This window comes from Microtus ochrogaster, unplaced genomic scaffold (assembly GCF_000317375.1).
Source record: "Microtus ochrogaster isolate Prairie Vole_2 unplaced genomic scaffold, MicOch1.0 UNK32, whole genome shotgun sequence".
NCBI lineage: Eukaryota > Metazoa > Chordata > Mammalia > Rodentia > Cricetidae > Microtus > Microtus ochrogaster.
The window spans coordinates 2650985-2665576 of NW_004949130.1; the positions used below are offsets into that span (position 1 = coordinate 2650985).

The 14592-nt window shown below is 48.2% G+C and overlaps 1 protein-coding gene across 2 annotated transcripts in view; it reads right to left on the reverse strand.

Annotated features, from left to right (window-relative positions):
• Window positions 1-1647: 1647 nt before the first annotated feature.
• Ankrd27 (ankyrin repeat domain 27) overlaps window positions 1648-14592 on the reverse strand; it is a 53355-nt gene continuing 40410 nt past the window's right edge. For both annotated transcript variants that reach the window (XM_005368413.2, XM_026789917.1), the window contains exons 22-29: window positions 13262-13384; window positions 11341-11538; window positions 10252-10371; window positions 8321-8482; window positions 6829-6940; window positions 4442-4520; window positions 4185-4257; window positions 1648-2873 (exon numbers count right to left, since the gene is read on the reverse strand). In XM_005368413.2, the coding sequence (XP_005368470.1) occupies window positions 2646-2873; window positions 4185-4257; window positions 4442-4520; window positions 6829-6940; window positions 8321-8482; window positions 10252-10371; window positions 11341-11538; window positions 13262-13384 (1095 nt within the window). In that variant the 3' untranslated portion in view covers window positions 1648-2645. The remainder of the gene's footprint in view (window positions 2874-4184; window positions 4258-4441; window positions 4521-6828; window positions 6941-8320; window positions 8483-10251; window positions 10372-11340; window positions 11539-13261; window positions 13385-14592) is intronic.

A 14592-nucleotide genomic window follows, 5' to 3' on the forward strand; every position in this document is an offset into this window, starting at 1 on the left:
TTGAATATGTTCGGGTTTGTTGTTGCTGTTATGTCAAAGCTGGTCTCCACTCTCCATTTAGCCAAGGATGATCTCAGAACTGATTTCCTGCCTCCACATCTCTGGTGCTGAGATTACATAAGTGTACCACACCTGGTCTTTGTGATGCTGGGAACTGAACACGGTACTAAGTAAACAGTGCACATCTTCAGATTACTAGTTCTACTTCAAATTTGCTTTATGGCTCATTGATATGAAACAATAGAAAGATACCCGACATGTCTCTGCAAGTTTTGTTACACGTTTCCTTACAGTCACCAGTCCCGGTGCATGAGGTGTGTTGAAGAAAGTTGACTGTGCCAGGATGGGGTCCTGAAGACAGCTAACATGCTGTGTGCAGTCAGCCTGCAGGCAGGGCACTGGCAGTGCTTGGAATTACAAACAACACAGGTTTGAGTATTGCCAATTTTAATGGCCATGTCAACATTTCATTTTAAGTGGGGAAAGCAACTGCAGAAACACATGGAAGAATGATTGCTCCAGTGGTTGGCAAGTGAGCCTGCGCCCTTTAAGCTGAAACTCCGCTCAGCTGCCTGTGTCTGCCTCTTTAGAATCTGCCCTGATGAACCATGAGGTCACAGAGCTAGAGCAGCACACATCAATAACGTGGTTTGTTAAGAATGAAAAAGGAAGGCCTGGAGAGATGGCTCAGCTGTTAGCACTGGCCATTTTTCAGAGGGTCTGGATGGGATACCCAGCACCCATAGGGCACCTCACAACCACCCAGAACTCTGGTCTCAGGGGGTCTGATGCCCTTTTCTTTCCTGTGTGGTCATGAGGCACACAGAAAAGTAGGCCAGTACCCATTCTCATTAAGTGGGAAAGAGAAGAATCAACAAACCAACAGAGAGCACCCATACTCATTCTGTGCCAGGAGGCTAGATTCGTTCTTTTCCTGTTTCCTGTGCTGGTGCAGACCTGTAGTCCCAGCTCCTTGGGAAAGCAAGGCTAGCCTGGGTAACTTAAGTAAACCAGGAGTGTCTATGGGCAAACATTGAGCCATCTTCACTGCATCGATCCTGAGCGGGTGCATGGGCGATGGTTTGCTCTGCATGACGGAGGTGAGTGTGCTAGTGACTCACAGGAGACACTGCATCCGTCCAGTGAGGACTGCTTTCACACAGCACGGTGTTGTGCAGGACTGTCCCCTCAGCCAGACTACACCATGTTCATCATTGTGGCTGGGTGGGTGTGTTGACTGTTACTGTTCCTTTACGGTAGGAGTGAGTGTGACAATCATGTAACCACCTCCTCCAGCCTGCGATTGCACATGGCCTCTGGGAGGGGCTAGCGTGCATATATAGAAAGGCAAGGAAAGACTAGGGAACGGGGCTCCATCTACACAGGCATGATTCCTCATCCATGACCTTCCAGTGTGACTACTTTTAACGCTTCTCACCCATTGCTCTGTAAGGAAGCTCAAGCTCAATAAACTTCGTTCCCCAGAGTGAACTCCAGTGTAATCAATCATACCTTGGTTTGTCATTGGGACCTCAGGAAAAAGGAATAGGCAAATTCCATCTCCCTTGGGGGGAAATTTTCACAAGAGGTTTACAGAAGGGTGGCTGAGGAACTACCCAACAAAATAAAAAAGCTTACATCACATGCTCAAGAATCATAGAGTTTACTGTTTTCGTTTCCATCATTTGGCACATATCCAAGGCACATTAGAAAATTAGAAATCATAAATTACTTTGTAGAAAAATAATCAGCCCCTCCCTTCTATACATCCGCACAGATCTTCAAGAGTGTGCACAAAGTCATTTCCTCTTTACAAAGTCCTCTGAAAACGGACTCAGGATGAACCCATGTTTGCAACTTTAGGATCAGGAACATAAAAAAATAATAGAATCTATAGAAAGTTATAAAAAGGAATTAATGGCAATGAATTCTAACTTAAACTCTGACCTGGCTTGTGCTGTAAATTTTGAATTTGAATCAAAAGATTTAAGATGTGCCAAAGCTGCTCTCCAGTACCCATCGTCAGGTGTGCTGTCAGGGAGGCTCTTAACGGAAAGGAGTGTGAGCAGAAACTGCTACAGGTGCACACGTGCAGTGACCCAAGTGTCTGTGTTGTTGGGAAAGTGACGGCCAACCTTCCCCATACATGTGTAGAACAAGGCAAAATGGCAGGTCCTTTTCAGTGGGATGGACATCAAAATGGCATTCAGGCACTTCCCAGATCAAGTGTTTCCAGGTTCCATTTCTTCATCCCAACAGGATGCTTCTCCGGCTGGCATCCAGTTCCACAGGACTGGCATTGCTTCTCTTGATGTCTCCCGGACATGAGGATCTTTCTAGCATAGGGTTTGCCCGCTTATCCACACCACAGACACCCAGCACCTTCCAGCCAAAGATCAGAATCTGATGGTGTGAAGCCTTTGTTCATAACCAGGAAATCCAAATCCTAAACTGAAGGGGCTCATTCACTCCCTCTTATTCCTTTTCAAGTATATTAGTTAGCTTTGAAGAGAGAGGGTGGTAAGTCCAAGGGACGGTCTCTCAAGCTGGTTATTTATAAAGTATGCTTGGTTCTAAGTTGCATCCATGCTCACCATCTTACTGCAAACTCATGTCTCCGTAGCAAATTTACCAATCCCTTACTGCTAAGATTGAGAAACACCACCCTCTTGGGTGGTCAGGTGGCCAGTCACCTCTGGGAGCTGGGGTATGGCTGCATCATTGACCGTATGCCGGCGGACCATCCGCCTGTGTCCAGGAGAATGCCTTGGTACAGGCCTCTCTGGGATCCCCTTGTTTCCTTCCTCAGAAGCCCGGCATCTGTTCTGGTCTGATGAGTCATTCTGAATTTCCGTGACTCTTTGCTTCTCTGGCTGAAGAAAAGAGAAAACTGAGGTTATGGCTGTACTGTGTGTTTTAAACCACTAAGTAGCATCAGCTCTATCTGATTACACACTGATAACCCCCCCACAGACACAGTGACAGTTTGATGTTCCTGTGACAGGTGACTGTCATGCTCCATGAGACACACACAAAGTGTTTTGTGTGTTTTTTTCCTTTTCCCCCACTTTTTAAGGATTTTTGTTTAGTATGTATATAGAATTCTGCCTGCATAAATCCCTGCAAGCCAGAAGAGGGCGCCAGATCTTATTATAGGTGGTTGTGAGCCACCACGTGGTTGCTGGGAATTGAACTCTCTTGACCTCTGAGCCATCTTTCCAGCACCACTTTGTGCTTCTAATCTCTCATCAGTGTGTGCTGTTGCGGCTCCTGCTTTTCCAGCAAGGAAACCGCACAGTATGGGTACCTGACTGTCACTCAGCAAGGGGAGAGCACACTTGACTGACCCTCAGCAAGACGTTCTATCCCTGCTCTTGGGCAGGATACCCAGCAAAGCTATGGAACATTAAATATGAAATCACATTTTGTCATGTAAGCTGCACATGGCAGCTCACACCAGTAACCCTGGCCCTTGGAAGACTGAGGCAGGAAGATAACCATGAGTTTGAGGACAGTCTACGTTACTATGAAACTCTGTCTTAGTAAAGGGGGGTGCTAAATTTGCCACACTAATTGTTAAGTAGATTCTCTAAAATGATCATCTGTAAGTTTTGTGTATCTGTCCCAGCAAACCTGTGGCGAGCATGCCATTCTTTCTGCAGCAGCCGGGAAAGGCAGAATAGACTATATCGGAGTTTTTCTAACCAACTGATTCAGTAGGAAGTTGGGTACATAAAGAACCATGGGGGTTATAACATTACATTATGCACACACTGTCCATATTCCAAATATTAAAAGGCAGTAAAATCTGGGCTATTCTCTCTGTTCACACTGAGTTGCAGCTTTCCATGTACACCACGACTCTGCACGTCTCCTCGACTCTCTTGGCTCAGGACTGTAATTTTATAATTTTTGGAGATCAGGTCTTGAACTCAGAGATCCACCCACCTCTGTCTCCCAAGTGCTGGGAGCAAAGATGTGCACCACCATGCTTGTCTAGAGCTGTAATTTAAAATTTACTCCTAAGTCCACACTCTTGCTTCACGGTGAGCTGAAGTTTCAGCTGCTGCTGCTAATTCTTTCACTGAAGGGGGCAGTGAGATGAGGAGTGTTGAGGAGACATGTCCACTGGGGGTTATTTTTTAAAAAGTTGGGCGATAAGCCCTTGCTGGGTAATCACTCACCTCCTGCAGAGAACCTCCAGAAAGATCAGGCACACTTCTATCCCTTCCCAGGGTTTCCCTTGAAGTTCTTGCCCTGAAATGCAAAATAAACCAAGTAGTAATCCAACACCAAGTTAAGCATCTGGGTAATGGCTGGAAGCCTTCTGCCGGCCACAAGATGGCAGCATTGCACGCACAGTTAAAGCTGCACACTTCAGCAGCCCCTGGAAGCAAACCTCAGTCAGAACCACGAAAGTCAACTGGAACTAGATACTCACTGGAGCCGCGCCCCAGGGTTAACGAGGCAAAACTGTCTCCTAAAAGGCTCTTCTGGCAGGTTGTACATTTTGGGATTCCCTGTGGAAAAAAAAGAGTAAAACATGAAAATTTTGTAAGTAAAAGGAAATGGGCTGGGCGTGGTGGTGCACACCTTTAATCCCAGCACTTGGGAGGCACAAGCAGGTGGATCTCTCTGAGTCTGAAGGCCAGCCTGGTCTACAAAGCAAGTTCTGGGCTACACAGAAACCATGTCTCAAAAAACAAACAAACAAAAAACCTGTAGCACAAACAAGTTCTCTGATTTCCTAGCTCAACAAAACTTGGAAAACTAAGTGTGGAATCTGCTTTAAAAACCTGTACCTAGTTGTTCCTTATGCAAACCCTGGTTAGACAAAGTCAAGTCTACACACTGACGCTTCTCAGCTGTGGCCCGTTATGGCCAAGGTCACCCTGGGATTATCTATGTATGCAATATTCTTTCTGTGTGTATGCCTGAAGGCCAGAAGAGGGCACCATTACAGATGGTTATGAGCCACCATGTGGTTGCTGGGAACTGAACTCAGGACCTTTGGAAGAGCAGGCAATGCTCTTAACCGCTGAGCCATCTCTCCAGCCCCTGGGATTATCCAGGAATGCGAGTGGGTTCATCTACATGGTTGCAACTGCATTCAAACTCAGTTTTGAAATGCTCATAAAACAATCTCTTTCAAATAACCTTTTAAAGAGAAAGAAAGTATTCGGGCTGGAAAAATGGCTCAGCAGTTAAGAGCATTAACTGCACTTCTAGAGGCCCTGGATTCAGTTCCCAGCACACATAAGGCAGCTAACATTTGTAACTCCTGTTTCAGGGGATCTGACACCGTCATCTAGATATACTTTGCAGGCAAAACACTAGTGTACATAAAAATAAAACTAAATTAAACTCCTGCAACTGATAAAAATAAAAAAAGAGAAAGTACTCAATCGGACACTGTTGGCCAGGTGCTGTTCCAATCATCACCACCACCCCTTGGTGCCCTGCAAATTTGAACCAAAAAGGGCTGGGAAGACAGCTCAACAGTTCAGATAGTTAAGAGGGTTGACCACTCACTGTTAGAAAAGACACAGCCCCTGTAACTCTGGTCTCAAGGGCTCTGTCGCCCTCTTCTGGACTCCAGAGCACCTGCACTCATATGCACATACCCACATACAGATGTGCACATATATACATAACTAAAAACAATCTTAAAAGAGGGCAGGAGAAGTTGGCAATTGCCTAGCAAGTGCAAGGTCATAGTTTACATTCTCATTATAGTGGAAAAAGGGAAAATCTTTAGGGCAGTGGTTCCCAACCTTCCTAATGCTGTGGCCTTTAATACAGTTCCTCATATAGTGACCCCGACCATAAAATTATTTAACTCAAAAACAGCTCTTCAGCTGGGCGGTGGTGGCGCATGCCTTTAATCCCAGCACTCGGGAGGCAGAGGCAGGTGGATCTCTGTGAGTTTGAGACCAGCCTGGTCTACAGAGCTAGTTCCAGGACAGGCTCCAAAGCCACAGAGAAACCCTGTCTCGAAAAAACAAAAAAAAAAAAAAAAAAAAAAAAAAAACAAAACAGCTCTTCACCTGATGAATCATGATCTAGCATGGTTTTAATGGTCCCCATATCCCTCCACGCCATGACAAAATTACACTTTTTATAATTAAATGAAAATAGAGGCAGGAGCATGACTCAGTAGTATAGCACCTGCTTGGCATGTATGAAGCTGAAGCCACAGGTTCACGCCCAACACCACAGAAATGTCAAAACAAATATATACATACACACACACACACACACACACTGTATATGTACTATATACACACTGAAGGGCTGGGGAGATATCTTGGTTGGTAAAGTGCCTGCCATGGAAGCATGCAGATCTGAGCTCCTGCGCCAGAACCAAAGGCTCAGTGGTTCAGAGCACTGGTTGCTCTTCCAGAGAGCCATGGTTTGGTTCCCAGCAACCACATAGTGACTGCAACTCCAGTTCCAGGGCATCTGATGCCCTTCTAGTCGCCAAGGGCACCAGGCACACACACAGTGCACAAATACACCACCAGGTGTGGTGCTATATGCTTGTACTCTTAGCATTGGGGAAGCAGAGACAGATAGAGTCCTGCTTTGCTGGCCAGCCAGCCTTGCCTACTCCAGAGGCTCCAGCCCAGCGGGAAGCCCTCTGAAACACAAGCTGGGTGGCTCCCGAGGAATGCCACCAGGGTTGACCCCGACACACACACATGCTCGCTATCTCATACAGACAGACAGACAGACAGACAGACACACACACACACACACACTCAAAATGCACCAGCTACTCAGGAATTCCCAAATGGACCCCGATCAAGAATTTTTAGAAGCACTTACATTTTTTTCTGATCTTAACAGTCACACATTCCTTGTGGTCTGTCTCGGCGACATTGTTTAAGGACGCAACACAACTTGGCACTACCTGCAGCAACTCCATTATTTTTGAATCCTGCAGTTGAAGAGGGAAAATGTCACGGGGCAGTTTTAGTGTTTTCTCAGCAGACTGTGGCTCGGGTTTCCATCTAAATATCAATATATTGGTGTGGCTGAACCCTCGCCCTAACTTAGCTCTGCAACAACATCACAGCAATGAGAACACATCCGGGCCGTGCCTGCTGTCCCAGCACTTAGGGCTGAGGCTAGACAACAGCTGGAGCTGAGGAGTTCAAGTTTGGGCAACAGAGAAACACTTTTCAAATAAAGATTCTGTTCTTCCTTTAGGAGCCGCTCTGGCCTTCACTAGGAACCCCAGCCTGCGTGTTAAACTGGGGTAAGCGCAGTAGGGCTGTCACTATATGGTTACTAGGAGACTGTTCAGGAGCCATCGCCCAGCCCACAATAGAACATTCTTGGCACCACCGTCTTTGAGAAAGTACTAAACAAAAAGTAACGTCAACCCTCACACGTACTTCCACCCTTTCAAGGACACCCAAAATTCACCAACACCTGACACACCTTACAGTATATCCCATCTCTAGATTAAGGCAATAAGAGACAATATTTAAAAGTTTTTCCTTTTGAGGTGCTAGGGATATTACCCAGGACCTTGCACCTCCAGCCCCTCACTGGGGAATTCTAGGCAGGTGCTCTACCCACTGAGCCATGTCGCCACCCTTAAATAGGCCTAAAATAAATTGGATTTATAGTGACTTTAACATCTCTGTTGGATCAATCAGCAACCAACTGGCTGTCTATTTGGAGTTTAAAGCCGAGATTTACCATGAAGACAGAACAGAGGAAGGCAACTTTCAGCATGATTGCTGGAGGGATTAGTAAACTGGGGATCTAAATTCTCTCCGGATCTGAGGAACTTAAATCCCTACAAACTAAGACTCTCCATTATGCTACAGGGCTGGCCAATCCATCCTGGCATCTACCCTGCCACTTCCCAGATGTGACAGCATCTCTGTGTACTAGACCAAGGTGTCTAATGGTGGCAACAGATAGGTGCTCTGCCTTCACTCAGATACTCTGCCTTCACTCAGGTGCTCTGCCTTCACTCAGGTGCTCTGCCTTCACTCAGGTGCTCTGCCTTCACTCAGGTGCTCTGCCTTCACTCAGGTGCTCTGCCTTCACTCAGGTGCTCTGCCTTCACTCAGGTGCTCTGCCTTCGCTCGGGCCTTGGAAATACCCAGAAAGAATGCACACCGGCATTGTGAGCATGTCCAACCAGGTGACAGTGGCTAGGATCCAGCCCTGCCAGTGGACGTCTGGCATGCTCACTTAGCTCAGCACAGAGCACCAAGGAGCCTGGCTGTTGCCCTCTCACACCTGGCTTGAACACGCTTCAGGGAGCACTGGTGCTCAGCCCGCAAAAGCCGCGTATCACCTGTTCTGCACAGTCCACGGCTGTGTACTGCCTCTTGTTCAGGATGTCAACAGATGCTCCGTGGAACAGAAGCAGCTCCACCACCAAGGCATGCCTTCCCAGCACAGCCTCGTGCAGGGCTGTGTTGCCTTTGTTGTTGGAAGCATTGATGGCGGCCCCGTGCTAGGAGAGAGGGGGGACAGGAGATGCAGAGTCTATGTGACTGCTCGCTATAAAATTACTTTTTAAAAATTTCCTTATGTGTGCCACAGCATGAATATGGAGGTCAGAAAACAACTCTCTGGTTGATCTCTCCTTCTGTCTTGTTTCTGCTGCTCTACTGCATAGGGGAGCATCTTGCCAGCTCTCCTGTCCCTGCCTCCCATCTGGAGGTTGGACTGCTGGGATTATAGGCATGAACCACAGGGCATCCACAGCCTTTTTAAAGGTCTATTTATTTTTATTTTATGTGTTGGAATGTTTGGCCAGTGTGCATGTATGTGCATTGTGTGCATGCCTGGTGGCTTTGCAGGCCGTAAAAGGGTGCCAAATACCCTGGAGATGGATGGTTGTAAGCCACTCTGTGGGTGCTAGGAACCGAACTTGGATCCTCTGAAAGAGCAGCCAGTAAGCCGGACATGGTGGCACACACCTTTAATTCCAGCACTTGGGAGACAGAGGCAGGCGGATCTCTGATTTCAAGGCCAGCCTGGTCCACAGAGTGAGTTCCAGGATAGCCAGGGCCACACAGAGAAACCTTGTCTCAAAAACACAAAAATAAAAATGAAAAAGGAAAGAAAAGAAAAAGAAAAAAGAAAAGAAAAGCCAGTGCTCTTCATGCGGCTGAGCCGTCTCTCCAGCTCCAGTGTCCGCCTTTCCCTGGATCCCTGGCTGGAGTTTAGAATTCAGGGAGCTGGGCTTGCACAAGCACTTCTACCTGCTGGGCTACCTCCCAGGACCATAAACTTAGTTTCTAAAGACAGGGTAGTGAAACACACCTTTAATCTAAACACTCAGGAGGCAGAGGCAAGCCTATCTCTTTGATAGCTCTAGTCTACCTGGTGAGTTCAAGGCCAGCCAAAGCTACACAGTGAGAGTCTATCAAAAAAAAAAAAAGTAGTCTGTTTTTGAGATGATGTCACTATGTACCACAGGCTGGCCTCAAACTCAGTCTCCTGGGTGTTAGGATTAACAGGTGTGTGGTTCACTAGAAAATTCGTGCAACTTCTTTTTAAAAATTAAGCTGGACTTTTTTGTCTTCCTTTTCAATTTTTAATGATGTGCACGTGTGTATGGTTGTGTGGGTCTATGCGGAGGCACACAGGTGCCTAGAGGGGCCAGAAGCAGCAATAACCGGGGCTCTCGTTTCCGGTGGTTGTAGGCCACCTGATACGGTGCTGGGAGCCAAAGTCAGGTCCTCTGCAAGACCAGCCTTGACTGCTGAGCCATCTTGTTAGTCCCCAAAGCAAGGTTTTAAGCAACAGTTTTCTTTTAACAACAATTTCCTATGTTAAACAGAAAAATGTTTTCTTAAATTGCTGAGGATTAAAGAAAGCAACAGTTGCCAGCAACATCAGACAGCTCACAACTGCCTGTTAATGCCAGTTCCAAGGAAACCTGTGCCTTCTTCTGGTCTCTGTGGGCACTGCATATACATGGCACACATACATACATGCAGGGCAAAACACAAACACACATAAAATAAAAATAAACAAATCCTTAAAGCCTATAAAAACAAAGTTGTTTTAAAAAGTCTAGCTGAATGGTGGTGGCTCATGCCTTTTATCCCAGCACTCAGGAGGTGGAGGCAGGCGGTAGAGAAACCCTGTGTAGATTTTGAAACTACAAAACCAAGAAAGGAGGGAAGAAGGGAGGGAGGGAGGGAGGAAGGGAGGGAGGGAGGGAGGAAGGGAGGGAGGGGTCTGGTATGGCAGGGAGGGGAGGGCTCTCACCTGTAGCAAGAGTGCAGCGACTTCATGGTGACCACCAGAGCAGGCATAAATGAGGGGCGTGTTCCCGCCGAGGTCCTTTTTATTAGGTTTTGCATTGGAGTCTAAAAGGCATTTTACCACCTAGTTCAGAGAAGAAAAAAATGTCAATCTTAATTATAATTTAGGAAAAGAAGTCTTTCTTCTCAGGGAAATGGACCCTGTGGAGGACAGAGATGACTAGCAGAGGAGGAGTCACATCGCCAGGGGGCGGTTCCATGCCTACAATGCACCAGGCACTGGGTTTCCATCTTTATTGCTGCCTACGGAGAACCTGCAGCCATTGCTTCCAGTACATGGTGGGAAGCAGCCTGCTGGACATCCAAGAGGCATGCTGACTGGAAACATGGCCCTGCCTTTAAAACCCAGAGGGGAGCCGGGCGGTGGTGGCGCACACCTTTAATCCCAGCACTCGGGACACAGTGGCAGGCGGATCTCTGTGAGTTCACAAGAGCTAGTACCAGGCCAGGCTCCAAAGAAACAGAGAAACCCTGTCCCGGAAAAAAAAAAAAAACAAAAGACAAAAAAAACAAAAAACCAACCAACCAAACAACAACAACAACAAAAAAAAAAAACAGAGGGATTTAATCCCAGCACTCGGGAGGCAGAGGCAGGCGGATCTCTGTGAGTTCAAGGCCAGCCTGGTCTACAAGAGCTAGTTCCAGGACAGTTGTGATCCCAGCACTCCGGAGGCTGAGGCAGGAGGACTGAAAGTTTGAGACCAGACTGAGTTACATACTAAGACCTTGTCTCAAAACGAAACAAAGACTACTAACTGTAAACTTCTGTCTTGATTGTACGTCACACAATAAGAAGCTATTTTGCAGATCTAAGGGAGTGTAGTGATCCGCTCCATGGCAGAAGAGGCTCACTCTTGCTGCAGTCAGAATCACAGCGGCAGCTCTGATTGGCAGTGGGGAGGGCACTGGTATCCCCCAGGTGTGGGCTCTGTCCTCTAGGACTCCCCGAACCCCGCCCCAGTGCACTGCCACTAAGTGAGGGTCTTGCCAAAACCAAGCATCTACTCAGCTGTCCAAGGAGGTGGGGTCATACCTGGAAGTGGCCCTGCTGGCAGGCCAGGTGGAGCGGCACAGCTTGGCTTGTGTTTCTGGCACTGGAGTAGGCACCATGCTTCAGCAGGAGGGGGACGAGGTCCGTCCGGCCATGCAAGGCGGCCATATGCAGAGGAGAGCAGCCGTCCTGGTTGGTCACATTGACACCAAGGCCACTGGCAGGAATCCTTGCCAGTTTCTAGTGAGGGCAGAGGGTGTAAATAAATGGCATTAACACTTAAGAGGCTAGGCCAGGGGTGGTGATGGAAGCCACCTCCCTGCTCCCTCCTGACTCCTACACAAATTCTGGGATCACAGAGGGATCTGGACTCAACATGGCCCATGAGTGACTTCCCAGCTTTTTGGAAGGAGATGAAACACCAAAAGACTGACTTCTATTTTTCAATAAAGTAAGCCCTCCACAAGGATGCCTGATCATGTTAGGCAAGAACTCCAAGGAGAAAAAAACCTACGCCTGAAGGAAGGGGCAGTCCATGAAATGTAGTGAGAAAAACCAAGCCTGTTCAATAAAAAAGACTGGAGCGTAGGGCGGTGGTGGCGCACGCCTTTAATCTCAGCACTTGGGAGGCTGAGGCAGGTGGATCTCAGTGAGTCTGAGTCCAGCCTGGTCTATAAACTGAGTTCCGGGACAGCCAGCACTGTTACACAAAGAAATCCTGTCTTGAAAAACCGGGGGGTGGGGGAGGACTGGGATGATCAGGAAACCACACAGGCACACTGGGCACCAACCCTAACTGCAAACACAAATTGGAAGGCATCACAGCCTAGAGAAGCGATGGTCATTTGGTGGAACAAAACGCTGCTCATGGCAGTGCTCGGTAACGAGGCCAGTTACCAAGGAAACACACATCAGTGCCAGGAGTGACAGAGCCCAATGCCAAGGAGATGGATCATGGGTCTGTAGGGACGGGAAGGGTGAGGGCTTCATGAGCAGGGGTACTTCCGTGATGGTGGAAGACTATGCGTGGAAACTGGCAGGGGTGGCAGGATTACAGCTGTAATCCCTTCATCTGGGTAAAGTAGGAGGGTCAGGAGTTCAAGGTCATCCTTAGCTACAAAGTGAGTTTGAAGCCAGACTGAGATTAAAGAAGCAAATCAGCTACAGGTTTGCCAAACCTCCTGAGACAGTCAATACATCCCTCACCTCCCCATTTCCCTTCCATTCCTAGCATGAAACTGCCTCTCACCCCTGATGGCTTTAAAGTCATGCTGAGAGGAGAGGAATCAATCAAAGGTCAGATGGAACTGCTCTGTAGAGCATCTCATAGAGAACAAACACTACTGTATTCACCGAAGGTTGGATCCTACTACCTGTAAGTCACATCTTTAAAAAGGGTGTGTGTGTGTGTGTGTGTGTGTGTGTGTGTGTGTGTGTGTAGGGATGGATGGCTCAGTGGCTGCTCTTCCAGAGGACCGGAGTTCCCAGCACCCACATGGCAGCTCACAAACATCTGTAACTCCAGCTCTAGGGCATCTGACGCGCTCTTCTGGCCTCCATGAGCACTGCATATACGTGATGCATCAATATACATGCCAGCAAAACAAGCATACATAGAAAATAAAAAGTCCAGCAAGCCATGGTGGTGCATGCTTTTAATCCCAGCACTTGGGGGGGGAGGGGGATAGAGGCAGGTGAATCTCTGTGAGTTCAAGGTCAGCCTGGTCTACAGAGTGACATCCAGTCAGGGCTACACAGAGAAACCATGTCTCAAAAATAAATTAAGTAACAAGTGGGCTGAAAACAACCAAAGAAGGGACGGTATTCTCCTCATCACATGACTGATCAGCCCCTGGGGATGTCTGTGTCACTAGGGCATGACTTAGAGAGCTTCCTAGGCAGAAAGAACAACACGTCCCTCCCACCTCTCCACCCCGTCCCACAGATACAGGCAGAGTCGAACCTTCTGGACTGGAGCACACTTGGGGCACTGGCATAAGGGGTGACAGAATTCTAGATCCACTGAGCTGACGGCCTCGTCCACATCGTCCAGGTCATCCTCTGTCCACTCCAAAAGGTAGCGAACCTGGTGGTAGGCAGAGAGGAGAAACAGGGACTCGATTATTCTGATGCCTTTACTAGTAGATACATACGCACGCATGCAAGCACGCACACAAGCACGCATGCACACACACTTTCCAAATCAGCTCCTTGGACCACTTAAGTCACTGACAAAAATCATTTGTTCTTCAACAATAAATGTAGGCTCCACCTGTGTTCAGGCCATTCTAGGTTCCCTGGGTAGCACAGAGGGATTAACCTGTCATTTCCCAGCATATTAGTCTTTGCCGCATTAAGAGGGACAGACTGAAAGGGGGCAGGAGGGCAGGCTGTCAGACCCTGGCCCTGAGTACACACTCCTACACCACCTAAGCAGGTCAGTTCCAGAACCACCCTTACCGCCCGACAGAAACCTCATGATAAGTGTTCCGTGCTGTGCTACATACAGAGTGCACCCCAGAATCCCCAGCCCCCCACCATGGTCCTTCCACTGGTACATGCCAACATGTGTGGCAGAAGCAAAGAAACCCCCAGACTGGGCATGCATGGGTTCCAGCGCAGGCTAGTTGCTAGCCTATGTGGTGGCCCACGCCTGAAATCCCAGCACTCAGGAGGCGAAGCAAGAGGGTTGCAAGTCCAAGACCAGCCTGAACTGCACAGTAAGACTCTGTTCCCCTATAACAATAGTTCATCTGAGGAAAGAAAGCAGTCACAGACATGCATTTCTCGGCTTCACTACCAGTGTCTGCGAGGGGGACAGAGCTTGCGGGGAACCCCATCAATGCTAAACCTCCTGTCCCCCGTGGTCCTTCCAGATCCTATGCGGGGGTGGCAACTACAAAACCAGCCAGCTCTGCTCACAAGTCAGGGTAGGAACCAGATGGGCAGGTGGCCTCAAGAGGGACCCTTGTGACAGCACAAGGAGGTCAGTCTGGATGGTGACTTGGGACACTGCATAGGATGTCACTGTCCACCCTTTCCACAAGGGGCCTGAACCCCATCTGTCCTCAGTGGGAGCAGAGTAGACGGTCATACCCGGGCTAGTCATTGCTTCCCACACAGACTATAAAACAGGCTTCTACAGCGGCTTTTAAGAACCTAGAGACCACAGGAATGCTGGGTTCTACAGAGCTGGTCTCATGAATGGAAACCCTAACACCAGCTAGGTGCAGACAGCTGAGACAGCAGCTGGTCCCAGAGGCTGTTAGAATGCAACCCCACAATTCCTGTTTA